We start from the raw sequence: 27,757 nt of genomic DNA on the forward strand, positions 1-27,757 counted from the left end.
TAAGTTCTCAGATAAACTTTAATTTCTTGATACATGATAGTAGAAAATAAGAATACAACTGCAACGAGGCAGCAACTGCCAATTAAGATAACTTTCACAAAACAATATTTCAAACTGGTGATTGTAACAATATCAATTAACCTATGCAGGAATTGAGCAGGGCACACAATGCCAAAATAACACAATAAAATAACCATACGAATTATGATATCAAATGATTCAAAAACAAAAGTGCTTAGAGACTAAAGGAACTGAATAATACTACAAACTAAGCCCAATTACAATCATGTAAGGTGGATTTCAAGAACTGTATTTCCTGTTGGCTCAACACAAACACCCCTGTAATGCTTACGTTCAATTCCTGCAAAGAAAACATTTTTTCCCCAAATTCTCTTTAAATAATGTTGATTCAGAGATATCTAGCGGCACACCTTGAACTCTCTGCAATGGCTTTGGAACCTCCACCCACGTCACAGCGCTGTGGGAATGCAGCCCGGGTGGGTGCCTTTCAGTTCGGGACACTTGGAGAGCACGCTTGCTACCGCTCTAGCAATAGTTTCATTCAAGGGACGGTATTTCCGCGCCGCGATGGGCACAGCAGCACTGTTGAAGACACGCAGGGCCGCGTTGGTCCGACGGGCACCCTGACGGAGCTGCACCGCGGAGCGCTCACTCATGGGCGGCAACAGTGGCACGGTAAGAGCGCGCTGTACAGCTGCATACAGGGCGGGCACGTCTTTCCGGAACTCATGGCGAAGCTTTTGACGAAGAATGCACGACAAATCAAAGCTGGCCCGAGAATACTCTGCCCTAAATGACAACAGCTCTTGATAAAATTTGTGGTTGGGCTTGTCATATCGACCGCCCGACTTGTCTTCCTGAGACTCCAGGCAACGCTGAACAACTCGGCAGTCCTCAAAGCCGATCAACGATTGCTTTGTGATATTGATTGCTAATCTTATTACATTGTCCACTAATGTGCGAGCCTTGTTTTCACGGGTCATGCAGGAAACTCCTGTCGTCAATATTATTCTTGAGATGAGGAAATCCTGGAACTGGTTCCCCATTAGAACAGCTTCATGCCCCTCCATTCGGCTCAAAATTGATTTCCAGCCTGAGTTCAAGTCCTTCTCTTGGTCTGGATCACTCTGAAGCTGAGCAAATACCCCATCAAAGGCTACTAAGCAAGAAGTAAAAAGAAATTCTCCCAATTTCAGATTGATTGAGTCCATAATGATCTTTTCTTTCGGATCGGACTTTACCACGCAACATAGCAGGTCAGCTAATCCTTTCCGGTGACGGAGCACAAATTCTGTAGATGAAGTGTAGGTCACCCAGGGATCATCCACCCCGACAAAGTTGCAATGGCGCCTCAGCATTGGGAACCATTTGCTATCTACGGCAAATTTCTGCCTCAATGTGTCGATTGTGCTGAGAACGGTAACGCAAATGGCATCGTCCGGGTGGACAGATTCGTAGAATGCAACGGCCAAACGTTTGTCGAGGGGCTCCGAGATGCTGTCAGCTCTCGAAATGCCCCATCCGTCTTGCTGTGCGAGTGCAACGAAGAACGGCACAAAGCTTCCACAGTCAGGTGCACTCAGGAATTCCAGACGCATTTGGCTTGCAATACCCGCCTTTTCACAAAGCTCCTTGAAACGTCTGAATAGCGAGATGGCAAACTCCTTTCCTTGTCCATTAAAGGCCCTAAAATTAAAACCCACAATTAGACACATTGCTGGAGACACCTGCAGTAAAGAAAAACAAATGACGCGAAGCATCTTGAAAAGGATGCTTTAATTATGCAAACAGGGTGCAAGGAAAATCTCTCTGCTATTTCCGTACTGAGATTCCAAACGCTATGGACAAAGCACGTGCGGCGCAATGCATTCACTGCAAATTGAATGGAAAGACTTCGCGCCGAAGTATGGCGAGATATGAAGTCTAGCCAAATTTCGACGCGTCCTAATAGAATAATCCTAACTGCCAGGGTAGATCCAAGACAATCCTAACTGTTAGAGCAGATCCAAGACAATCCTAACCTTTCCTGCCACTGCAGAACTATCCTAACTGCACATCACGTGAAAAGCGGTGTTCTCTCAAAGTCCGCGACGCCAGCATACTGCATGAAATCACTCGCCGAAGGGCTTATTACAAAGTTTCATCCTTATATAAATACGTGGACAATGTATTTCAGGTACATTGAGATTCTCTGATTTGCAGTGAAGATACTTCATGAACACTTTTAGGTACCTCGGCAGAGTTAGGATAGTTCTAAATCTGCACTGGCAGTTAGGATTGTTTTAGATCAGCTCTGGCAGTTAGGATTGTCTTGGATCTGCTCTGACAGCTAGGATTATTCTATTAGGACGCGTCGATTTTGGTCAGACAAAACGTCTTGCCACAAAATGGCGAGACCTCGTTGTCAGACCGCCGAAAAGGCGCCAATCAGCGCCTTTCCGCTGCAGCGCCATGGGCGCCTTTTCGGCGGTCAGACAACCAAGTCTCGCCATTTTGTGGCAAGACATTTTGTCTGACCAAAATTTGGCGAGACGAGTGGCGAGAAGTCTGACCTTTCAATTTTTAGACTTGTACGTCGCTCTCACCTTCTGTCCTGCACCAGCAGCAGGCGTTCATCTGGGCTACCAGTAATGGATACGTATCGCACCGACAGCGACACAAGCTCTTGGTCAGCCGTCACCTCCCGGTCCAGAAGAAGCGCCATGAGTCCCGCCGAGCCGGCAACCACCAACGCTTCCAAAGCTACCTCCTCTGATAGGGACTCCAGTATTGCCTGATAGGACAAAATCATTGAATTAGGAACTTGCACAGCAAGAGGGTCCCTTAGCCTGCAAGTACACGCCGGGCGGCGCATGATAAAGTGATTGATGCGTTTCAATGAAGACTGAAATTCGGGACGCTTCATGACGTGATGCCCGTAGACTTCTCCATGTTTGGCCGCAGTGTCAAAGAGACACTTACACCAAGAACGCAACGTATTCTGTGTTATTGCAGTTGCAATGTCCACTGAATACTAAAAATACAAGTAGTTGCCATCAAACGTGCACACAATTCAGTGCAAACCCGATTGTGATCACACTGCAAAAGTGTGGGACAGTCTCTCACCATTGAGCGTTAGCGGAATGTTCACGCTAGAAAGTGTGAACCACATATGCTACGAGTTACGACACATGTGTGAAACATTGATCAGTTAGTGTGGGACATGGTGCCTGTGGTTCAATGCCACGAGTCCCTCGCTGGCAAATGAAAGACAAACCGTGTCTCACAATTGCGAGCGTGGAACAAATGTGGCTTACGCTTGCAAGCGTGAGACATTTTGGTTCACCTTAAATGAGTGGAACTGTCCCATACTTGGATTTGCAGTGCAATCATGGCTCAATACTTCGGAAAAATTGGGAAAGGGTTGTAACTATTGAAAAACGGTCCTCAGTTTTGCCCTAAGATGGAAGTTACGAGCGCTGATAAGGCACAAGGCATAAGGTTTTTTTACCAATCTCTAATGAAACATGCACTATCACGTTCATTTGTGAAGTGTGCGTTACAGTCGTTTTGAAGTCGCTCCGGTCTCAATAGGGCCTTGACATCGTACCTGACACTGGTTAGGCGATCGGTGGGAAAGTAGTTCAGGACGCTGTCGATCAGCTGGCTGCTGAAAGCTTTGCCATACTTCTATCATGGTATTGTTGTCAAATATGGCTCCATTTTTAATTTCATTACTGGCTTGATCCCCTGAAAACATTTAAATCGCAGGTCAATGCAAAGGCGAAATTTTACTGAATTTCAATAAAATTTGATTGAAATTCATTGAATTTTGATGAAAATTCACCAAATTTTGACTGAAATCCATCGAATTTTGACTGAAATTCGCCTGAATTTCATCAAATTTATACCAAAATTCGACTGTCATTCATCGAAATTCGACTGAAATTCATTGGATTTGTTCACCGAAATTCGACTGAAATTCATTGGATTTGAACACCCATCACTATGATTTCCCCTTGCGCTCGCGTTCCTCTCTCAAGGAGGCGACGCCTCCGGTACGTACACGGCAACGGGAGCTTTTAACGGCCCCGGATTTAGCCGTAATAAATAAAATAAATAAATAAAAACGTAGAGCAAAGGTGTCCACGTGGTGACTTCTTCCGTACAATCAGTAACACTCTCATTCCAGGAACGTGACAACACGTTGAAACGAACGTTCCTTGTGTCTCATTCCTTTGAAAGTAAATAAGATAATTCATGGCTGATTCACATCCAAAGGAATGTGACACATGGTCAAATCAACGTGGCATCTTGTCACGTTCGTTTCAACGTGATGTCACGTTCCTTGAATGAGAGTGAATTCTTAGAACATGTCTGGTCACAAAAAGACGTTTGCATTCAAGTTCCGCCCGAGTACCTTACCAGTGTCAACGTCCATGGGTTCCTCATCCGCAGTCTGAGTGAAGTGCTCTGGGACGTATGCAGCACGAGAGCTCTTGGAAACAGAAAGTTCTTTGAAGCCAAAGTCCAACAACAGTTTCTCAGCACACGAAATGGCTTGCTTGCGCGCTTCTTGGACTGATGAACTTTCTTTCTCTTGGATCAACTGGTGATGTCTGGCCTTACGCAAGCTCTCCATCACCTCGTCAACCCTAGCCCGACAGAGATCTAAATCCTGGTTGGAAGCTTCAGGGTTATTATCCAACCATTTCCGATACCATGTTTTGAGCTGAATGAGGAGACTGTCATCGTCCTGGTTATCCTTGAACTCCTGTCAAAAAAAAAAACAAAACAACGGGGAATGAAGGTCCTTATTGTTCCTAAAACGATGGGCAATGCATACCAAATATTATTTACGAGGCATCACAATTTTTAGTGCACACGAACTTTTCGCACAATTTTTGTACGAAAAACTGCACACATTTCTCCATTTTTGTGCAAAATCGTGCACAAATTTGTATGAAAAATTCGTGTGCTCAAAAAACTGTGACGTAACCGAGGATGTAACGTACAAAATTAGAAATCAGAAATATTGAACTCAGTCATACGGTAGGCTAAATTTTTGGAATGTAAAAGCTATATTTAAAACATATTGAACCAACATTCCAGGAGCATCACGTTGACAGAGAAAAAATGCCACTGAAGCATTGTATCATGCTCGTTTGAAGAGACAGCCTTAGTTAATTGAATTCCCAGTCAAACGAGCGACACACAATGCTCAAAAGAGGGTGACATTAAGCCACGCTCTTGGAACGAAAGTAAATTCGTTTCATGGCAGACTTCGGCCTAGGGCAACCCTGCGCTTCTTTGAAGCGCGAGTTTACCCCGAAGCTTGATTTGATTTGCGGTGTGAGCGAGCTAAGGTTGCCAATAATTTGCAGTGTGGTCTCACCTGCAGCCCATTTGTTAGCGTCGCTTCAATCAACGCCGTCAGTCGCACTCTTTCCGCTTCCTTAGCTTGAAGTCGCCGAAACTCAGTCATCTCTGCATCCACGTCCTTCGTTATCTTTTCATATACACTCTGGGACTCTGAGGGGCTTTTCTGAAGCAATTCAAACGACTCTTTCCAATGTTCAACGTACATCTTGGTCACTGAGTACAACCTGTCGTCTTCTTTCGGAATCTGAAACAAAATGCATAGTACTGAACTTCGTGGGGTTGAAGGACTGATTTCTACTCGTTCTTTAATTTGTTGTCGCACTATGTTCGATCATGTCCAATGCACGGGCATTGTTATCATAACCATGATGCTAAGGTAAATATTCCAAGTTTCGTCATTTTCCAAACATAGCAGCGTTTTGAAAAAAAACTAAAAATCCTATTCAAAGAGGCGAAGAGGTTGATTCTGAAGTCTCCATTGACAGACCAAGGTTTTTGAGCGGATAGACCTCAAAACTTATAATTATAACACAAAAAACAACGGTGACTTGCTTGCTAGACACGAGCCTCTAATATGAACGCTTACCTGAACAGAAAGCGCCTCCTGGAGCATGGAGTCAGCCGACGCCTTAGCACGCTGCCTTCGCTCTTCGGCTTGTCTTATTTCCCTTTTGACTTCTGCATCAAGGGCAGATACTTCACGATCAAAGGATTCATGCTGTTGTTTGCAAATGGCTACATCCACCGCAGTTCCACGACTTTCAAGCCAACGTTTTGCATCATGGCAAAGACGCATAATCTTTTCAAAATAGTGCCCAAATGAGGTTTTGTCCTGCAAATTATAGAACGAATAGCAATGACAACGACTGAAAGCATCTCACTTTTCAGTGACCGTGAATAAGACTGTTACAGTGACAAGGTTACTCTTGAGGAAAGCACTTGGGAGTGTGAACGTGGTGAAGCATATAGTTGAGTGTGTGGTCAGCATGCACCCACAAGTCTCCGGCCACAAAAAGTTTCACCACAAGAAAGGTCGTTCACATTGGTTTCGCCGAAAAAAGGGCGATACAAGAATGTGTTACCGAAAGAAAGACATCAGCGAGACTGGCCGTTATTTTCCGGGGCGAAACATCGCCCTTCAAGGGTGACGCACTAAAGTAGCACCCATGTACGGCGATACATTGAAGTATCACCCTCTTTTCGGTTGTGCGTTAGTAATAAATTTCACAATTGTAAACCTTTTATGTCTTCCTTTAGCGTTTTAAACGGCACTCAACGCCAAATTGGTCAATAAACTAGCGAATTTCGCCCTTTCTACACTTTTGAGTACACTGAGTACGGGCGACCTTAGGTACACTAGTGATTCACCTCTCGGTGCTGGGGCACAAGCTCTCTACCATTTAGGTAACGTACCGTCCAGCTTACAGTGGTCTTGATTACAGCATTTTCAAAAGATGCTCTGGCTTCTTCCTGCCGCTGCAATTCAGCGTGCCGCTCTCTTTGACGCTCCAAGTCGCTAACCCTTTCCAGAACATGATCAAGTTCCTGGTCTAATTTCGATTTCGAAGAACTTTCATGCACTCCAAATTCATCGAGCTGCATTTCACAGTAGTTTTTCAATTCCAATGCCTTCTCACGGAACGGGTCCTCAGGGATCTGCCGAAAAAACAGGTTGTACAGACGGTGGCATTTCGGTGATTTGTGGTAGAAGTATCATTCTGTACTTACTTCAGCCGCTATTGTAGCCGCCAATGCTTCACGTAGTCTATCCTTTGCGGCCACTCTCTGCTGTTCATTCATTCGCTTATCACGCAAATGAGCAACCCGTCCTTCAACTTGGATGCGCCTTTCGTCATAAACTTTGGCTTGCTCGTCACTATTCTCAGCGAGCCAGTCCAAAAGTCGTCCACATTCGTCTCGGAGTTCCATGGCCTCCTTGTGAAATAAATCGTCTGGCAAAGCCTGTGGTTGACCATTCATAAAATAGATAAATTTAAAAAGAAAAATTACAACACAACAACAATTAATAAGCGAATAACATCAATAGAGTAATGCCCATGGACATTGATACTATATTAAAGCAGGCAGACTCGTTCTTTGACGTGGTTCAACATCAATGTACACTAAGTGTCATGTCGGTGTAAATACTGACCGGGAAGATAAGAAATCAAGATACATACTGTACTATAGGAACCTCGCATACAGGCTCAGTATTTTCCTTTCATTTTTAGGCAAAGTGACTTTCGAATGTCGAACGATGCATCGTTGCTTTCAGAATTGCACAAAGAAGTGTGTATGAGTTGTACTTTTGATTATGAACCATGTCAGGCAGAAAAGAGCAGTGAGCACAATACTCGTTCTATGGACGTGACCGAACAGCGATAATAGACTAAAGAACGAGTAAAAAGCATTTAACAAGAAGTACAGGATAGGATACACGCTACTTACTCTTTGTGCAATCCTCCTATTCATACTTAGGGAAGAGAGTTTTTCAACAACAGGCGAGACTCATTAATGAGTAATAGCACGAGTCAGTTTTCGGCTCACACTTAATTACTAAGTACTTCTTCGTGCACAAGATTCGCACAAAATTGAGCATGCGTTTCGAGATGCAGCAATACGTGCGAAACTAAGCACAAAAGAAAGCGTTTGTTGCGCTCGAGCAAATCGGATCGTATGCTCAATATTGTGTACAGCTACAGCTTATGCACAAAAAAAAAGTTCTCTGTAATTTAGTGTGCTTAGTTAAAGCGCATTGCTTCACTACGATGAAAAGAGGGGCATTAAAAATCATGTGCCGGGACTGACCTGTTTTCCACGCTCCATACGAAGCAGTTCATCCAATGCGTTTTTGGACTCGATTCTCTCTGATTCAGTAAGCTCATTTTGCTTGTAAGTGTCCATTCTTTTCCGGTGTTTCTCAATGCTGGCGGGAGTAAGGCACCCTGACAACAAGCATTTCACCTCCCCACCGCCGTCGCGGACATGCAGCAGCCCACTTGCGTCTATTTCGACATACTTCATGCCTCTTCTTCTAAAGTTAACTACAGGTGCCCGCTGCCCGATTTGGATCTCTTGATGAACCTAGTCGCAACACAACAAACAAATATTCGACCTTGAGAAGCGGTGGGAGGCAGGCCTGCTCAGCACGGGCGTTCGGCGACTGCCTTCGTTGACCCCAAAGAAAGAAACATGAGAAGTAGGTGAGAAAGTTTTAGAAATTGTACAGTCACTCCCTATTGAGGATTTCAGTACAATGTAGTTATTAAATTTTAAAATTGTGCATAGCTTTTGCACAAAAAACTACACCCTCAGATTCTTATGATGAAAGGACCATCGTAACATACGTTGAAATGAGAACATACGTACTACAATAAAATTCATGCGTAATACGATGAAATTCATGCGTAATACGATGATATACATGCGTAATACGATAAAATTCATGCGTAATACAATAAAAAATTAAGCATATTACGCATGTGCAAATTTATGCGTACCTTACGATGAAAAACCATCGTAATACGTATAAAAACGATCATAAGATGTTGAGTGTGTACAAAGTAATTTAATATGTACACAATCATTTAAAGGAAGAAACTTCAACAAATTTTTTACGTGGACCGAGTAGATTTGCGCAAATTCCCACGAAAAGCACGCGTGCTCTCAACTTTAGGTGAGACCGCGTACAAAAATTGCACGAAAGAATGTTGAGTAAAACATACGCTCGTGAATCCGAAGGTTACCTCAATCGCCTGATTCCAAAATTTTGAGGAATCCCGACGTTGCGGGAGTTCAGTGTTCCGCGCAAAAATACTGCATTTCTCCGCCATGGTCACCTCGGTCTTGAGTGAGAGCACCTCTCGCTTCACTTCGACAAAACCTGCTGCCAAGAGGGCGGCACCCTCGGCCACCGCCTCGTCCGGGTTGATGGCTTTACTGAGCGGCTTGCCCGGCAATTCTTTCTGGATGAGGGTGCGGAGGAGGGGGATCCGGGTGGACCCACCGACAAGGAGCACTTCGTGCACTTCATCAACACGTACCTAAACAAACAATACAGACAACATCCAGTCAAATATTTCAGACGAACATTATCTGCGCGCCAAATTTTATTTCAAGAGCCTCTACGCAGAAGGAAATAAAGTTGATAGTTTTGACCACTTGCGCGGGCTAGTTTCTAGAAGGATTCCCATTTCCTTACCCCTTCCAGTGTTCTGAGAAGACCATCCGTGATCTCTCGAAAAAGATCTCCACACTGCGCCTGAAAGTCGGACCGGTTCACGTCTGCGGCGAACTCCAGCCCAATTCCCGGCAAGAAGACTACGAAGGATACTTGCGGGATCCGCGACAACTTTTCCTTCGCCTTGACCCAATGGGAGCGCAGAATTTCACGGTCATGAGGGTCATTGACCTCCTTCCCGAGATCTTTCTCGACACACTGCCAACAATTGAAGCAATACATTCCAAATCATCAAAGACATTGCAACAGCGGCGCACTCAGTGTGAGGCAGTATTAACATTCAATATGCGGGGGCATAGGAACGGCGGAGTCGATGCAAAACGCTCCCCCGCGCCCGTTCGATCCCTGAAGAGAGCCGTCAGAGGCAAAGAGTAACAGTTTGGAACAATGAGGAGGCCTCACCTGTCCGAGGAACTCCATCATCTTGTTGTCAAAATCCTCGCCACCGGGGAGTCGAGGCCCAGAGTGCGCCTGCACCCACACCTGGTTGCACTCCACCTTTACGACGGACATGCTGCTGCCGCCTCCGCCGATGTCCACCAAGACCACGGTCTTCGGGTCCTCCCGGTCGTGCGCGTACGCAACGGCAGCAGCTGTGGTCTCGTTGACCAGTCCAGTCACTTGCAGGCCGGCCAGGTGCGCTGCAACAGAGACGATGCTGTCGTTGACTGTCCTTGTACGTAGGACAATTTGAAAGCGTAAGACAATTCCGTGTCCGTGTGAGACAGTTTGTCCCACACTCTAAATGTCTCACAATGAAATTTGCACTCTCAGCACGTTATTGACTTTTTGACCATTTTGTCAGTACTGATGCAAATAGTTTGTGCAAGCATAATACGTACTTTTTCTTTTTTAAAGATCTTCTTAGGAAATGTTAAATAATGTTATGAGAAATTTATTTAGTACATAGTTTCACAAAGGAAATTAGTCATTTTGAAAATACTAAGTATTACTGCTGTTTATACAAATACTTAATTAATGAGGAAAAAGTCAGTAACGTGCTGAGAGTGTGCCCTAGGTTATTCGTATGTTACAGTGAATTCGGCGCAAGCATAATACGAAGCATATAATACGAATATTCCTTCGTAATACGAATATTTTAAGCTTTTTCATTGTAAAATACAGAGAGAAACCTTTGTAACGAAGAAAACCCACCTTCGTATTATGCTTGCGCCATTTCCTTCGTATTATGATAAATTTCTTCGTAAGACATTTAGAGTGCACGTCATCTGGTGCATGCCTGTCTTGGACATGCAGTGTAGGCACACTCCGGATCTTGTGCAGTACTTACCCGCATCGATCACGGCTCGTCGCTGACAAGCACCGAAGTACGAGGGCACGGCGACGACGGCTCTGTTCACTTTCACCGCTTCATTCAATTTCGATGCAAGTTGCGCCTCCGCAGACTTCTTTAGCTCCAGCAGCACCATGGCTGCAATCTTAGAAAGAAATTCAATACATTATTATCCTGAATTGCACGTCAACGCACTCTCATTCCAGGAACGGACAAAATGTCACGTTGCTTTGATCAAATTGTTTTACATTCGTTTGGATGTGAATCGACCATAAATTACCTTCTTCACATTCAAACGAGCCTGACACAATTATCAAAAGGAACGTGACACTTTGTCATAATCGTTTCATGTGATGTCAAGTTTCTGAAATGAAAGTGCAAGAATAGAGGGTCATTCCTTTTGACAGTTGAATAAATCTGGATTAAAGCGTAAACGATTTCGATCAAATTTGAACCGTGTAACCTTAATTTAAAAACGATGCAATGATCTTGGGCGCGATTGACTGTGCTTAAAAGTGCACATAAAGGATATATTATATACATCCTACGTGGATCTCCAATGAACAGGACGACCGTCCATCCTACTTTTGTCTCACGTCTGCCCAACTCTGTTCCCCTTTCTGTGGTCTCATCAGAAATACTTTTCACATTTATTTTGTAGCACAGAAGTGAGGCGGATGGCGTTTGCTCATTGGAGAGTCACCTTCCAGTGGGAACAAAAACTAACAACTTACTTCTTCTGATTGGAAACATTTCATGTTGGCGATTTTCACAGCAATCGCATTAGTTGGAGAGGTTCCCTCGATTCGGACAGCACCCAAGGGAACTCGATCACCAAGTGCGCTCATTGTTACTCCAAGGACCGATTTCACATCTGAAAATAATTTAAGGCAGATAAAGAGACCGCACAGTTCAAAGGGCATGAATGAAACGTCCCGCCGTGAGAAGGCCGAAAAGAATTTTCACGCCAAACATAGGTGGGACACAGTATTCAAACCAATTTTTCGAGTAACTACTGTGTCACGGGTACGTTCGGCATAACTTTCTCCTTAATATCCACAGGGTAAATTCACGCCAGGAACACTCCAAGGGGTTACCAACTGAAAAAATCGTTTCTCCGGGAATCACTAATTTTTTTTTTTAAACATTTCATCGAAAAATTTTGAAGTGTAGATTTTGAAGGAAAGTTATTCTAATTTTGTGCAAGTGACACGGAACACTCAAAAACATACGAAAATGTTATAAAATCCTCACTTTTCTCGTGGGTTTAAAGGGAATCCGGACTCGTGTGTACACCAGAGGAACAATAACACTGATACTTCTAATGTGGTAAGTTTCATACTATTTGCTGCGATAGAGAGGCTAGTGCGATTCCTTCAAATTATCGCATCTGTGGCAGCAATAAAAATATTATCACATCAAAAATGCAATAAGTCTCTAAGGTTTTGGCCGGTCTGGGTCCAGATTTTAACAGATTTGGTGTGATGAAATGATAACTACGCTAATAAAGCGATAAATGCGCTAATGCAATACAATAATTATTGCACTTATAATGGAATAACTTTTTCATAGCGCTACTAATGCACTAAAAATGTTATTGCTTTATAAATTGGTTCATTATTACACTTAGAAAATCAGTGAAGGTAACCTCACTCTCACATCACGTTGAAACGAGCGTGACAAAACACCTCCCTGAACACCCGTTCAGGAAGACTGACACCGTAGACTTACTCCGGATGGTGTATTCAGGAAAGCTGGGCGCCATGCGGAGAGCCGCCTCGCCGACCTCCCGATCCTTGTCATTGATGTAGACGCAGCTCGGCGTCTTCCGACTGTCGATGTCGTTGGTGAGGACCTCCACGCCGTCGTGCTGGTAGACGGCCACCACCGAGTTAGTGGTGCCGAAGTCCACGCCGACGATCACTTCCTGGATCGGCATCTCGCCGCCTTGGGTGGATAACTCTCACTGAAATTCACAGGGAAATTGTTTCATACTGCAATTGCTCTGTACAAACTTAACTACACTCTAAATGTCTTACGAAGAAATTGACCATAAGACGAAGGAAAAGGCGCAGGTGGTTTTTCTTCGTATTACGAAGGAATATTGCTTTATATTATGCTTGCAACGAACTCACTGCAACATACGAATAAGATAGGTCAAATTTCATTGTCAGACATTTAGAGTGTACTAAGTACTCACTCCAAAGTGCATACTTGGCAAGTACACACATGCAAATACCTATGCATAGCATCGAGTTACAACAGCGCCAAGCATGCATTTGTTGAGAACTTGAAAGAATGCACTTGCAAGTGTGTACTTATTTGTCAGTTACGTTTGAGATGCGTTTGCGAATCACGAAGATTACAAAAAGTGAACCATGGCTGTACCGCCATACTTAGTACACTCACAAATGCAAGCCTGCTAATGAATACTTGGAAATGCATACTGGAAAATGCATACTTCGACAAGTGCTCTTGCAAACTGCATGCTTTGCCCCCGCAGCCCCACCCATATGCAATTGAAAGTGCATACTTCCAGGCATGCATTTGGAAGTGTTCACACAATGGACTAAGTCTGAAGTGCGAGAATTTTAACAAAGGTCATAAATATTTAAGGACGCACGGCTAGAAAACAAAGATTACATCTGAAGTTATTCCGGTTGCAAGTACGGTGCGTTCCTGGGGAAAGACCAAGACAACGTTCAGAGGAGGGAATGCATACTTCCGGTTTCTAAGACTCACACACCCGGCCCACCGCTAATATATTTCTGACAATAATAAAACCTTTTCAGATCTGGCTCCAGCTAGTTTTACTTACAGGCCAGAGCATCTTTCGAGTGCCCTAGATCGTCCAAGCTAGAGGACATTCACTCCCCCAGGACTACGCACCGACCCTGAAGCCTACGAAAATTTGACGGTCTAATTGCGCCCCAAATCCGGCTACAGTAAATGGAACAAAGTGCTTAGAGAAAGGTTCCCTTAGGCAAATACCCATCGGACACAGCGCACGACTAACCAACGTGTGTACACGCCGTTATTCGATAAAAGTGACGACTAGTCGTCGAAAAAGCTTATTCGATAAAATGTAAATTTGTTCATATCACTTGGAAACATATATCTCGCCGCTATTTCAAATTCACGTTAATACTTCGGCATGCTTTCAAAGGAAGCGTACACCCACCAAAATACAAGTTGAGCCCTCCTCGGTTCGTTAGGCTACGTCATTCCATTCGTTACGTGTCGCGGTCGACTAGAATTTCACATTCAAACGAATAAAGGATGACACCTAGCCTGCGTTGATTAACAGTGTACATACCACGGGACCAACCGAGTGTACGCCAAGAGACGCGCTCTGGCTACGCGGTGTTCCCCGCGATACGCCGGCACAGTATTCCCCGTCGGCACTTGCACGGCTCCAGACGCGACCGGCGGCCACGGCGACACGAGACTGACTGACTGGCCGGCTTGGAGATACCGCCTGCCTGCAGCCCGCACGGTTGCCAGCCCCGTCTGTCCGGCAGCTGTTGCTCTTGCCCGTGTGACCGCGTGCCCCCCGCCCCGAGACGCAAATATCCTGACCTAGGTAAGGAAGTCGGTGTGCCGCCTGAAACTGTGGCTGATTCCACCGAAGAGAAAGGTAAGCGTGGTCTGGTGAACGGGAACTTCTAGGGTGCAAGACACACTCTGCTCATGAACTCAGGCCTGAATTTCTGGACGAATTGGCGGTCCTGGCGACGAAAGTAACGAACTTGTTTAAACGATAAAATGGTTCCCTGAACTCCTGTTCGGGAGGAGTCTCGCCGCTAGGAGCATTTCAGCTGCCCCGAAGTCGCTCACGAAGTTAATCGCGCGTTTGTCGTACCGAACATCAGGTGAGAACAGGCCCTATATAAGGGATCATTTCTGTCTAATACTAACATTAGTTCCACTTCCGGTGTTGGGCTGAAACTTGGTCTCGGCAACTGTCGGAGTTGGCAAATTCACGGCAGAAAAGAATGAAAGCAAACCTCACCGGAAACGCTACGCTTTTGTAATGAACACTGTAGGCAGAGCCCTAAGTGATGAAGTGTGTAAACCGGAAGCAGATGCATCATCCCCAATTTACTGCTACTAGTAGCTCGTTGTCTACACAAATAATGAAGAAAGTTTCATTGAATATAAAAATTACCTTGTACGTTGCCAAAAGCTATTTTCTTCTTCTGTTTCCGGTCTACAATCGTTTTGTTCTTCACTGAGGGCACTTTCAGTGTGTTAAGCCGTTTGAAAATTTACGGACGCCCAGCTAATAGGTGGTTTAGAACACCGTGTGCTACGCGTCTCTTACTTTCCTACCTGAGATTGCCGAACCTAGTTCGATTCCTGAGAAGCCGATCCAGGGATGGAAGAGCACATCCGTTGCCAGTGTGAAATGGCGGTTTCTGCGGTGCACGCACGATTCAGGCTGTGAGCCCAAACTTCCGGTTTGCTAAGTTTGAAGTTTGAACCAGTGACACGCCGTAGAGGGCAAGGGCAAACCTTGCTACGCTTCTGGCCGTTGTCCCTGTCGAGAGAGGTATCACGTCGCATGAACGGGGAGACGCTGAGTCAGCTGCGAGGGGAATACTCTGTCGCGTCCTGCCGGCTCTGCCTCCCCCCCCCCCTCTCTCTCTCTCTCTCTCTCTCTCTCTCTCTCTCTCTCTCTCTCTCTCTCTCTCTCTCTCTCTCTCTCTCTCTCTCTCTCTCTCTCTCATCTTGCTTTATCGCGTGGGCCTCTTATGCTGTTCTCAAGGCGAGTATTCCCCTTTCTGACTCCGAGAGTCGTTTTCGTCGCTCTGTCTCTCTCGCACTCATGGCGCGTCCCGTATAGGTGCGAGAGAGACAGAGCGACGAAAACGCCACTCGGAATCCGTCTGCAAACCGCGCGATCACAACAAAACGCACACTAAGGCAGCTCACTTACACAGGTTGGCTGGTGTTGGTGTTGAGTCTCGCAGCGTCGTTGGTCCTGGTCTCCTCTAAGTCATTCGTGGTGCGGTCGGCACAGGGGACGCCGGTCACTGTTCGAATTTCCAGAAGAAAAATCGCGAACCGAGTGGCTGCTAGGTTAGGATATCCTTATCGGTGAGTCGCGGCTGAAGTGTTGTGAGGAGAGGTGTGGGGAAAGGGGGGGGGGGAGTGCTGCGCTGGGTTGTGTCGCCCGGCGTGTTACGCTAGGACTTGGTTGCAGCGTTGCCGTCTGCTGAGCAACACGGCACAATCGGTGTCCGGAAATTTTCAGTCAACATAACCCTTGCTGTGGGTGGACTACTCTGTGAGCGGTGCGTTCTCCTGCGCGGTCGCAGACCGGAAGTTGGATGAAGTGAAGTCAAGTCCGAAAGTGAATTTTGATTTTGCCGGGTGGAAAGCTTTTGTTTTGGAGGATGTATGTGGAATTTAGCATACGTTTTGCATGTTCCTTTCGGTTTTTTAGTCGTCTGGGATCTAAACAGTTAAGACAACGAGTGTCTGCTTTCTTCTGATGTGATGGTCGTCAATAACCTGGTTGATTTCTGACTTCCGGTCTGTCCTGCTGGAGTTCTCTCATGCCAAGTCTTTTATTTTGCTTCACGTGCTTTTTAATCCTAAAGGGATATTGCGTCTTGGATCGGAAGTAAGAATTCAGGTGTTAAAGTTACTAGACAGTGCACTGTAAAAAATTGTAGTCAAATTCCTATAAATGTATATGAATCAATTCACATATACAGGAATATTCCCAAACACTTCTCTGGCCTGGCGTCGAACTTGACGATTGAGCGCGTTCCATATGGAAGGGCTTTGCATCGTATGCGTACTATGCTATGATTTGGCTGCTGCTTGACGCGATTATATTAAAACTTGAAGAACAAACCTTTTCCGGTCCCTTTTGGGCCTGTGCGACCTCTCAGCGTGGTGGAGGAAAGTGCCGCGTCAGACTAACGCACGTTTTGAACGTTTTTGTGCACAGGAAATGTTGATGTATTTTTATTATCCATGACTATTGCCACACTCTTAAAACCTTACGAAGTATTTTGAGCATACGTATAACAAACTAAAATACTTTGTTATACGAAGAAATAGTTTGGAAATTACGAAGTATTTTCTTTGTAAGCTTACGTATGCTCAAAATACTTTGTTATACAAACTACTTTTCTTTGTAAGGCCCAAAACAGTTTGTAAGGTTTTCTCAGTGCATTCTTGTGCACATGGTGGCTATTTACATTTTACATCATGTATATTAGTGACTCTAGTTCCATATTGTACTTGTAGTATTTTGCAAGTTGTTCCTAATAGTAGTGCATGTACAAATTTGTGCATAATTTGCACCGATATGGCATAAGTTACGTTCAAAAAGTCCTTGGGTATTAAGCGTGTATTCTCTGAATGTTGCAGACATGGCGGCGCGTTTGTGTGTGGGTGTCGACCTCGGCACCACCTACTCGGTGGTGGCGGTGTGGCGCAAGGGCAAGGTGGACGTGATCGCCAACGACAGCGGCAGCCGCACCACTCCCAGTGTGGTGGCCTTCATGGACGGCGAGGCCTTCGTCGGGGACGCTGCCAAGGACCTGCCGCAGGAGTGCAGGGTTTACGGTGAGGCAGGGCCTGACAATCACTGTTAAAGAATGTCAGTTTATATTAATTACATTGCTGTGAAGGTTTGATTATAACAATGTAAGTTCAAATTTCACAACTTTTGTGTCATTTACCTATTTCAATTTTTTTTACTAACAAATTAATGAAACTGACCTCCTATTGACAACTAAATTACATTCTTTTATAACAAAGTGTTAATCGATAGTTAAATGATAGTTTCATTCAATTTAGTGTGATATTTGTTAGAAAGTGTCATTAATTTCACATTTCTTCAGATTCTGGGTGCCTTACCCTTCAAATGCCCTATGAAAAAATTTCCTTCACTCAAAAGATAGTGGCGCTAGTGCCATTCAGACGAAGCTTTCTTCTCGTGTAACAAGGGTTTTCCTTTGTAATCAACAATGCGAATCCAAGTAAAGATTTCGCATTTTGGAAGAATTTTGCCACTTCTTGGTTGTGCTTAAGAATTTAGAATTCTTCGTGGAGAACTTGAGATAAGAATATTATGAACCGAATTCCAATTAAATTTCGAACTTCGCTTGTTCCAACAATACCTATTGTCTCCAACAGTTAGCAATTTCACGCGAATTTTACAATTCAATTAGCGAAGTTAAAAGGTTTTGTTTGGAAATGTTAAGTTATCACGCCCTGCGGTGAGTGCACGGTTTTGTATTTGATTTGAGGCACTCTGTATTTCTTCCCGACAGATGCCAAGCGGCTGTTGGGGTGCTCTGCGGGCGACGCGGCGGTGCGGGACGACGCCAAGGACTGGCCCTTCGAGGTGCTGCAGGACGGCGGCGTGCTCAAGATGAAGGTGGCGAGGGGCGGCAAGACGCTGACGCCGCAGGAGGTGACGTATCACAGTGTGCCAGAAGACCGATGGAAGCGGTCGAAATCCCTTACGCGTTTTGAGCTCCAGAGTCGCTAAATGGGACTCGAACCGAACGTGTGACCCCACCAATGGATTGCTCTTCGAACGAGGAATCCATTGGTGGGGTCACACGTTCAGTTCGAGTGCCTTTGGAGCTCAAAACCCGTCAAGAGTTGTGGCCGTCTCTTCCGGTCTTCTGGCCCACTGTGTGCTCGGCAAACGTTACGTGATAAAGGGGGGACGAACCTTTCTGCCCGCAAACTAAATTTTCCCTTCCATAGTACATAATTTTTTTATCCTTTGAAATTAACGCCCTGAAATTCTTTGAAGTATTTTATTTGCTTCGATTCGCCACGGGACTGCCTTTGCGAGTGAAGCTAAGATACGTGTGTAACTTGTTCCAGGTGTCTTCGATGGTTATGAAGTTTCTGAAAGAGGCTGCCGAGATGTTCATGGATGAGCCAGTGCCCTGTGCAGTCATTACAGTGCCACCGTACTTCACGGAACCTCAGCGAAAAGCCACCAGAGAAGCAGGTTATTTGAGAGCTGTCCTTTGCCAGTGTGGTAGTAAATACTAGCGTTTCGATCGTTCACCTTATTTCCACTGCACATAAATGAATTGCACATTGAGCCATGCGTGCTCAAACGATTATGTAATGTCTTTGCATCCCTTGACAACATTGCCAAAATTTCCCTAAGTATCTTATTTTTTGTAATTTGGGGCTTCTTAGTAAAATAAAATCTTAGCCAAATTTTAGTGATGATCGTTAACTCACGCTGTATTATAATCTTGGTTTTGACTTTTATTCTTAATGCTCACTGACTGATTGGTGCACGGTGGGCCAGAAGACCGCTGGAGGCGGTCCAAGACGCGTTTTGAGCTCCAGAGTCGCTAAATAGGACTCAAACTGTGCGTGTGACCCCACCAGTGGATTGCTCTCCGAACGAGGAATCCATTGGTGGGGTCACACGTTCGTTTCGAGTCCAATTTAGCGACTCTGGAGCTCAAAACGCGTCTGAAGTTTCGGCCGCTGTACTGGTAAAACTGTAAGCGTAGTTTCCTCTGTGCTGCAGTGCGGGTCGGGTTCAAGTGCTGGAAATCCAAGGCGACCCGGGCTCAGGCCGGGGGCCCAAAACGGTCCCTGGTCTAAACATGGGGGTTTCCAGAGTACGCCCTTTAGGCTCCAGGGGGCGAGCCGTCTTCAAGCGGTAACCCTTTAATGTCTGACTTTAAAGCATGCACTTACGCTTTAGTTTTATAGTTGTCTTTCCCATGTAATCTCCTTTTCTCTGTGCTGCAGGTGCGGCGGCGGGCTTCCAAGTGCTGGGCATGCCGGACGAGGCCGAGGCGGCGGTGACTGCCTACGGCCTGGCGGGCAAGACGGTGCTGGTGCTGCACATCGGCGGCCGCTCTCAGTACGCCTGGGTCAGGCCGCACGGCGGCGAGGCCGCCACCAGGCACGCGGCCTGGGGAGGCAGCCTGTTCGACCAGCGGCTCCTCGAACACTTCGAGAATGTAGGTGCACTATAAAATCCCCTGTTCAATTTCTGTATGTTGTCTCCCCCGATGTTTCGGATATACGTGCTTTTCGCGCACGTTAGTCTGCAATTTCTTCTAAATTTGCTAAAATCGCGAAATTTAGTCGAATTTACCTGAAACTTTCCTATTATCCGTGAAATTTAAGTCGAATTCTAGTCAGTTCTCTTGAAAATTTGTAAGTTGTTGTCGGAATTCACAATATCACGTCCAAAATAAGTGACTTTCATATCGAAGTTTAGTGAAATGTGGCTGCAATTCACTCAAATTCATCACGCCAATTTGTTTCTTATGTACTATTTAGTACGTGCTGATGCATGATTTTACTGTGCCGTTGTGCCTGAAATTGTGCTCAAATCTGCTCAAATTGATGCATTTCTACGCATAGTATTACACAAATTCCACGTTGCGCAAAATCGTGTTCATTACACGTTGCTCAAAATCGTTTAAATTACACGTTGCACTAACTCGTGTAAGAAACACGTTGCACTTTAATCGTGTAAATATCACGTTCAAATTTTTACGTAGACATGTGATCTGAAATTTATGAGGAATTTTAAATATTTGTTCACTTAAATTCAAAGTTGTTTGTTCCCTCTCTTGGCAGGACATCCGGCAGAAGCACGGCGTGCAGCAGCTGGACCCGCAGTCGCTGGAGGAGCTCCTCGCCCTCTGCGAGACGACCAAGAGGAAGCTGTCCGCCCTGCAGGAGGTGGCCGTGCGCGTGTACCTGCAGCAGCCCAACCTGGAGTACAAGGCCACCATCAACCGGGCGCGTTTCGAGAACCTCTGCGCCGACCTGTTCGGCAAAGTCCAGGACCTCATGGAGGGCGCGCTGGCCGCGGCCAAGGTCAGTGCACAGTGGATGTGCCGGAAGGCCGGTGCCGGTGGCCAAAACTCGAGACGCGTTTCGAGCTCCAGAGTCACCAAATGGGATTCAACGGAATGTGTGACCCCATCAATGGATTCCTCGTCCGGAGAGCAATCCATTAGTGGGGTCACACGTTAGGTTCGAGTCTCATTTAGCGGCTCCGACACTCCAAACGCGTCAAGAATTTTGGCCGCCTGCACGGGTTTTCCGGCCTACTGTAGTTTACGCGATTGGAGTTCGGTGGAGAACTTTTCATTTTGCCATTGTCGCAGTTTTGAAGTAGAAATACTTTTAAGAATTGTCTGGGAGCTATCTGGGTAATGTTTTCAGTGACGGAATCTGTAGTGTTTTTATCTTCTGTTTGTGTCCTCCAGGTGACTGCGGTGGACGAGGTGGTGCTGGTGGGCGGCTCGACGCGCATGCCCCGCGTGCGGTCCATGGTGCGGGAGGCGTACAGCGAGCCGCGGGTGTCGGTCAACCCCGACGAGGCCGTGGCGCACGGCGCGGCGCTGCACGCGGCCAGGCTGTCGGGGGAAGTCCCCGCCAACACCGGCGTGGTGCTCGTCGATGCCGAGGTGCACCAGCGCACCGAGACCGTGCAACGGGACGGCGCAGGGCCCAGCGGTGCCGGACCCAGGAACCCGCCGCCGCCGCCAAAGAGCAGGACCAAGGTCAGTGACCGCTCTCTGCTCAAACTGAACAGTTCAGTGCGTCAGAAGACCGGTGCATGCGGCTTAAACTCAAGACGCGTTTTGAGCTCCAGAGTCGCCGAATTGGACCAGAACCGAACGTGTGACCCCACCAATGGATTGCTGTTACATGTCGCATGTTCGGTTCCAGTCCCCTCCAGCGACTGTGGAGTTCAAACCGCGTTTAGATTCTTAAATTATATGGCGTTTGGAGCGCCTGCGAAGTTGGGATGCTGTCCCGTTAAGCGTGGGTGTGTTGCGGGCTAGCCTACCTGGAGGTTCGCAGGCGCTCTGCTCCCGGCGCCGGCCGTGCGCACTCTTGCTAGGTCACACCTTATCCTTACGTTAAACTTAAATTCTTTCTCTAACGAATGTACTTTTAAGTGCCCTTAATTGATGTTATTGAACGCTCTTTGAGCCAGAAAATTGGTGGAGGCGGCTGAAATTCCAGACGCGGTTTGGAGATCTAGAATCGCCCAACAAGACTCGAACCGAACGTGTGACCCTCACCAATGGTTTCCTCCATTGGTGCGGTCACACGTTTGATCCGAGTCCCATTTAGCGACTCTGGAGCTCAAAACGCGTCTGGAATTTCGGCCGCCTCCACCGGTCTTCTGGCCCACTGTGGAACGTCCCCTTTCTCAGGGGGCCGATGGGCCAGCCATCGGCATCGACCTCGGCACCACCTACTCGGTGGTGGCGGTGTGGCGCAAGGGGAAGGTCGACGTGATGGCCAATGAAAGCGGCAGTCGCACCACTCCCAGTGTGGTGGCCTTCATGGACGGCGAGGCCTTCGTGGGGGACGCTGCCAAGGACCTGCCGGCCTCGACGAGGGTGTTCGGTAAGTTTCTAGCACACTCTGAAAACCGTACAATGTTGTAGCCCTTTCTAAGAAAAGTAGCTTGCTTTATTTTTCGAAGTATTTGTGACTAAAATTTAGCCTTCAGTACACGTGCGGCCCGTTGTCTACGACACTGTGAGAAAAAAGTACGGAAAAAGTACGAAACATGTCTGGTCAATAATTTGCCTGGACCGTCCGTACTAGCCAATTACGGAACTTCCGTACTTTTCTTCCGTACCCGTTTACATAGGTTCAAATGGAGCACGTACGGACGTTCCGTACTTTTCTCCGTACCATCCTATCATATTTTACTGTACTATTTCCGTACGAAAGTACGGAACTTTTTACTGTGCAGTTCTATTTGCAACTTTGCCCTTGTCCGGCAGATGCCAAGCGGCTCATCGGCCGGTCCTGGGAGGACATGGACGTCCAGCAGGACCTCAAGCACTGGCCCTTCCAGGTGGTGGAGGAGGGCGGCGTGCCCAAGATAGTCGTCGACGCGGCCGGCCGGAAGGAGAGTTTCACTCCGGAGGAGGTACAGTGCACAGCGGAGCAGAGAAGACCGGCGCAGGCGGCCTAAACTCTATACACGTTTTGAGCTCCAGAGTCGCTAAACACGACTCGAATCGAGCGTGTGACCCCACCAATGGATTCCTCGTTCGGAGAGCAATCTGTTGGTGGGGTCACACGTTCGGTTCGAGTCCTATTTAGCGATTCGGAAGCAATGCGTCCGCCTCCACCGGTCCTCTGCTCCACTGTGCGTGGTTCAGGGTTGTACTCCCAGTCATTCCTAATCCTTCACATTGTTTATGGTTTACGGATCTGGGCTTACGTTTTTCAATGCACGAATTTGTGCGTAGCCAAGCAGGATAGAAGCGCCTTATGCGTCTTTTTGCGCAAGATTTCGTTTATTTCATGCATATGCTTAACTTCGTGCTAATGAGCTAAGATTTAAAAAGTTTCCCCTTTTCTATGTCTGCTGCACATCTACTCAATTAATCCACTTGCAGGTTTCGGCTATGGTTCTGCGGTCGCTGAAGGAGACAGCTGAGAACTTCCTGGGGTGCCCCGTGACCAGGGCCGTGGTCACCGTCCCGGCCTACTTCAACGAGAAGCAGCGGCAGGCCACCAAAAGCGCGGGTGAGCTTGGTCTCGGACTTGGTGTCCCCTCACTCATCAGAGACTCCTCGACTGTCTACTCCTTCACTTTTACGAAAATTGAGTCGTTCAGAGTGCTTAGTTTTCTGATATTGCGTTGACCCATGGGTTGACCCACCTGCGTTTGACTGTCACAATTCCTCCGTGCTTTGTTCAATTTTACCATTATGTCAAACTTTAAATCTTCTTCTTAACATAAAAATGTTAAAATAACCGGATTATATCTAATATATTTTAATTTTCTTTAACAAGGGTCAATTATGAGTTTGAGTTACTGTACATGTCTAGATTTAAAGCTTCCTCGGTGTAAGATAAACTTTGGTTTCCAAGTGCGGTTTTCGAGTCTTATGAAGCAGCTGAAGTTTTTGTTCTCTTATGCACTGGTAAAACTAAAGCGTACTATTACGCCCTTCGTGAAGCGTACAGCCAGTACGCCCTTCTTGAAGCGTACAAGAGTTCATGCGCTCCTTTCTTCCTATCTAAATGCATGGGGGAATTGCCTTGAAGCGTAGTTGTACGCTTCAAGAAGGGCGTACAGTCTTGAAGCGTAGTTGTACGCTTGAATGAAGCGTACAACTACGCTTTAGTTTTACCAGTGTTGTGATTTGAATTTAACGCAGTTACTTTTGTTTGTCCTCGTGCAGGCATGATCGCGGGCTTGAACGTGCTGTCCATCATCAACGAGCCCACGGCGGCGGCCCTCGCCTACGGCCTGACCAAAAGCCCGGCCCAGCAGAAGACCGTCTTCATCTTCGACCTCGGCGGCGGCACGTTCGACGTGTCGGTCTTGACCATCAGGGGGAACGACTTCACCGTGCTGGCCTCGGACGGGGACACGCACTTGGGAGGGCAGGACTTCGACGTCCGCATGATGGAGCACTTTTTGAACGTAAGCACACGGTAAAAACGGTTCCTGGTTTTCCCAGGAATTCCCTTGAAATCACCTATGTCACCATAGACTTCCTACCGTGCAGTTTGTGATCAGTAAGTTAGTAGCTTGGAATGGGGCATCATTTCTGCTCTACGCTTGATACAGTTGTTTGCTTGAATGTAGCTTGCAAGTACACCTCAGTTATACCAGTGTATCGGAACAGCTTCACTGAAAATGAAAGAGTCATCAGGACTAAAATTTTGGGCGAGGTATTCGTCATTGCCCATAGTTAGGTGAGAACCATTTTATGGCCCTAATTTGGTCGAGGAAACCATGTTCACCCGAACTTGGATGAGGATACTACCTGGCCACCCTTACCTTACCCAAATTTGGGCGACAATATAATTTTCATCCAAATTTGGGCGACAAAGAATACCTCGTTCAAAATTGGGTGTCGATCGAGACTTTTCCATTCCCAGTATTCTCAGACGCACTTCTCACACTCACCTTGCTCCGCAGGACATCAAGACCCGCCTGGGCATCTCCGACCTGGACCAGCAGTCCGTGCAGGACCTGCGCGCCCTGTGCGAGCTGTCCAAGCGGAAGCTCTCCTCGCTGCACGAGGCCTCCGCCAAGCTCTACCTGCCGCGCCACAACACCAACTACACTGCCTCCATGACCAGGGCGCGCTTCGAGGACCTCTGTGGCGATCTGTTCAGGAGGACCATGGACATCACCAACAGGGTGCTGGCCGAGGCGCGGGTTAGTCTCATTTCTGCCTCTTCCTCTGTCCCTCCCCTCCCTCCCTCCCCTCCGTCCCTCCCCTCTGTCCCTCCCCTCTGTCCCTCCCCTCCGTCCCTCCCCTCTGTCCCTCCCCTCCGTTCCTCACCTCTCTTCCTCCCCTGGCTTTTCCTCCCCTCTGTCTCTCTTTCCCTCTATCTCTGTCCTTCTCTGCCGCCCCCCCCCCTCTCTCTGCCTCCCTCTCACCCCTCTCTGTCGCTCACTGCCCCCTCCCCCCCCCCCCTCTCTCTCTCTCTCTCCCTCCTCTCTCTCTCCTCTCTTCTTCTTTCCCCCTATTTCCCCCTCTCCTCCCCCTCTCTTCCCCCCCTCTTCCCCCTCTCTCTCCCCCCTCTCCCCTCCCTCCCCTCTCTCTCCCCCTCTCTCCCCCCCCTGCATTTCAAAGCGGCGTTCCATAGTATTTTCTCCTTATTTGTGACGACATCTGCGCTGACTTTCAGGTGAGCCACGCTGACATCGACGAGGTGGTGCTGGTGGGCGGCTCGACGCGCATCCCCAAGGTGCGCGCCATGCTGTCCGAGCTGTTCGGCGGCAAGGAGCTCCGCCACTCCGTCAACCCCGACGAGGCCGTGGCGTACGGCGCCGCGGTGCACGCCGCCATCCTGTCGGGGGACAAGACCGTCGAGAAGCTGGTCAAGCTCAAGGACGTGACCCCGCTGTCCCTTGGCGTCGAGGTTGTCGGAGGAGTCTTTTCTGCCTTAATCCGGAAGAACAGCCCGATCCCCGTGAAAAACACCAAGCGCTTCTCCACTGTGCAAGACAACCAGATTCAATGTGGATCTTTTGTAAGTTCATTGATAAAAATTATGTCGTTACTTAATGACACATTCATTGCTAACTTTCTTAGCGACATGTTTTATTTTGGAACAAATAGCTTTTTACCCTGTTGTATTGTAACGAACGGATAATTTAACAACATCAAACTTTAACTTTCAACATCATAATTAACAGCCCACCTTGTCTGCGACAAATATTGATTGTGTATTTTTGTAGCAGGATTAATTTTGCATGATTTTACTTCTAACAATATCAATCTCTCTATGACTTTGGAAAATCGAAATAAATTATGACTCCAGTTAAATTTTCAGATATTTTAGTGAAATTGCAGCGTTATAGTGGTGTAAACAAGTATTCTGTTCTTGTTTGACTAAATGTCGATTTCTAGGTTCAACAATGTTTTTGAAAGACAAAATTTTCACTCATACCCTTTTTTTTCGTAGAACCATTTTTCCCAGAGTATTTCCTGTTTACTCTGTATTAGTATCGATTCGATCCTTAAGTGAAACCACCTTTTCACTTTTCGAAGCCTTTACCTGAATCCCATCTTTCTAGCGCTCTTCCATGTGGTGCCCTCGTTGCAGGTGTATCAGGGGGAGCGCACGTTCGTGAAGGACAACCACTGCTTGAAGGAGTTCACCGTGGACGTCCCTCCCAGGCCTGCTGGTCTAGCCACTATCGACGTGACGTTTGAAATCGACCTGGATGGCTGCCTGATTGTGACGGCTGTGGAGCCCACGACAATGAAGCAGGCCCAGGTCAAGATCTCTTCTGTTGAGTCGCGTCTCAGCGATCAAGACATCCACGAAATGCTGGAAAAAGCGAAGCGCTACCAGCGCCAGGACGATGAAGAGCTTAGGCGTCTGGAAGAGTTACTAAGAAACCGGCAAGAGTTATAAAACATTTTTGTTCTTGTTTTTATTGGTTTTGAAAAAGAAGAGAAAATAGTGTCTATTGTTTTTGTTGTTTTGTTTTTATTGGTTTTGAAAAAGAAGAGAAAATAGTGTCTTTATTGTTTTGCATCTGAATCGTGATAGAAGATTGTTCCTCTGATAAAAATAAGTGTCATCTGTTGATGCATCTGAAGCATGAACTGTTGCTGTCCTTTAAAAATAAAATAAAAATCTTGTATCTCAGTATGGTAACATGTCCTTTAATGTTTGATTTTGATCCGACTTATGCTTTAAGTGAAGTGTCAAATTTGGAGGTAGTGGACTCATCTCGTCAAATTTATGAATACAGTATTGTTTTTATATTCCGATGTCAGCAGTGTGTTATTCTCCCGGGCAGATTCTCAATTCTTTATTGGAGCAGCTTATTAAGATATATGAAGGATTCTTGTTTGCTCCTTTAATTTACGTTGACCTGTTTACATTGTATAAATTAATGTAGGGGCTCTCATGCCCCCACATCTGTTGTTTCTAGGTTTATCCTTACTTATCCTCTATCCTTACTCTTCATGGTGTTGTCTCTAGAGGTGTGATCTCAAATATTAGGACACGACGACATGGAGACAATATGATTAAGTTTGGACGAGGGTTTAATCCTGGGTAAAACATAGTGCACATGTACTGTGGAAACTTGTTTATTTTAACAGAGTCAATGACACGGGAAACGAAAATATGGAATCAGGTACAATTAGCCTCTAGTGTCTACTCTACATCAGATTGAGGCTGCTCTAGCAGTGCAGAAGCTACTGCATAGCAATAAAAGGTAACTTACATAAAGAAACCTAAAATTAGAAACAACGCAACTCTTCTCTAATGAAACAAGGTTTGTGGGAGGCGACCATCAAGGCTCAAAACACGTGTTAAAATCTTACAAGTGATAATAAAGTAAA

The 27,757-nt window shown here is 46.5% G+C and overlaps 2 protein-coding genes across 16 annotated transcripts; one reads left to right on the forward strand and one right to left on the reverse strand.

The window, feature by feature from the left end:
- On the reverse strand, positions 1-15,996 carry LOC117648680. Of its 6 annotated transcripts, none has more exons than XM_034391344.1 (16): positions 15,856-15,996; positions 12,648-12,882; positions 11,651-11,790; positions 10,914-11,061; positions 10,025-10,263; positions 9,584-9,820; positions 9,129-9,425; positions 8,191-8,466; positions 7,111-7,344; positions 6,796-7,038; positions 5,969-6,214; positions 5,396-5,626; positions 4,426-4,774; positions 3,611-3,750; positions 2,607-2,794; positions 1-1,707 (listed from the first exon to the last, which is right to left on the reverse strand). In XM_034391344.1, exons 2-16 carry the CDS (start codon positions 12,853-12,855, stop codon positions 471-473), a joined length of 4,413 nt encoding a protein of 1,470 aa, XP_034247235.1. In that variant the 5' UTR covers positions 12,856-12,882; positions 15,856-15,996; the 3' UTR covers positions 1-470. The 6 variants fall into 6 exon arrangements, with proteins under 6 accessions (XP_034247235.1, XP_034247234.1, XP_034247237.1 ...); XM_034391343.1 differs by lacking the exon at positions 15,856-15,996 and adding an exon at positions 15,249-15,521; XM_034391346.1 differs by lacking the exon at positions 15,856-15,996 and adding an exon at positions 15,085-15,106.
- Positions 14,359-27,533, forward strand: LOC117648682 (heat shock 70 kDa protein-like). 10 transcript variants are annotated; one of them, XM_034391351.1, is made up of 16 exons: positions 15,876-16,016; positions 16,123-16,213; positions 17,304-17,501; positions 18,212-18,354; positions 18,780-18,909; positions 19,677-19,891; positions 20,520-20,762; positions 21,158-21,454; positions 22,118-22,313; positions 22,700-22,848; positions 23,324-23,453; positions 24,116-24,360; positions 24,862-25,104; positions 25,581-25,925; positions 26,502-26,841; positions 26,898-27,533. In XM_034391351.1, the coding sequence occupies exons 3-15, from the start codon at positions 17,306-17,308 to the stop codon at positions 26,814-26,816; spliced, it is 2,847 nt and encodes a 948-aa protein (XP_034247242.1). In that variant the 5' UTR covers positions 15,876-16,016; positions 16,123-16,213; positions 17,304-17,305; the 3' UTR covers positions 26,817-26,841; positions 26,898-27,533. The 10 variants fall into 10 exon arrangements, with proteins under 10 accessions (XP_034247243.1, XP_034247248.1, XP_034247246.1 ...); XM_034391350.1 differs by lacking the exon at positions 26,898-27,533 and having other exon boundaries at positions 16,123-16,249; positions 26,502-26,876; XM_034391353.1 differs by lacking the exon at positions 26,898-27,533 and having other exon boundaries at positions 16,123-16,190; positions 26,502-26,876.
- Positions 27,534-27,757: the final 224 nt, after the last annotated feature.

Source organism: Thrips palmi, unplaced genomic scaffold, assembly GCF_012932325.1.
Source record: "Thrips palmi isolate BJ-2018 unplaced genomic scaffold, TpBJ-2018v1 HiC_scaffold_3, whole genome shotgun sequence".
Taxonomy (NCBI): Eukaryota; Metazoa; Arthropoda; class Insecta; order Thysanoptera; family Thripidae; genus Thrips; species Thrips palmi.

What these genes read in the sequence shown, in the direction of transcription:
- LOC117648682 (XM_034391352.1), top strand. Translation starts at nt 17,306, where the DNA reads ATGGCGGCGCGTTTGTGTGTGGGTGTCGACCTCGGCACCACCTACTCG. An exon ending in AGACGCTGACGCCGCAGGAG is followed by an intron (nt 18,355 to 18,779) that starts GTGACGTATCAC and finishes AACTTGTTCCAG; the next exon opens with GTGTCTTCGATGGTTATGAA. An exon ending in TCCTCGAACACTTCGAGAAT is followed by an intron (nt 19,892 to 20,519) that starts GTAGGTGCACTA and finishes CTCTCTTGGCAG; the next exon opens with GACATCCGGCAGAAGCACGG.
- LOC117648680 (XM_034391344.1), bottom strand. Translation starts at nt 12,855, where the DNA reads ATGCCGATCCAGGAAGTGATCGTCGGCGTGGACTTCGGCACCACTAAC. An exon ending in TCCTGAATACACCATCCGGA is followed by an intron (nt 11,791 to 12,647) that starts GTAAGTCTACGG and finishes AATTATTTTCAG; the next exon opens with ATGTGAAATCGGTCCTTGGA. An exon ending in TTCTCAGAACACTGGAAGGG is followed by an intron (nt 9,426 to 9,583) that starts GTAAGGAAATGG and finishes TTGTTTGTTTAG; the next exon opens with GTACGTGTTGATGAAGTGCA.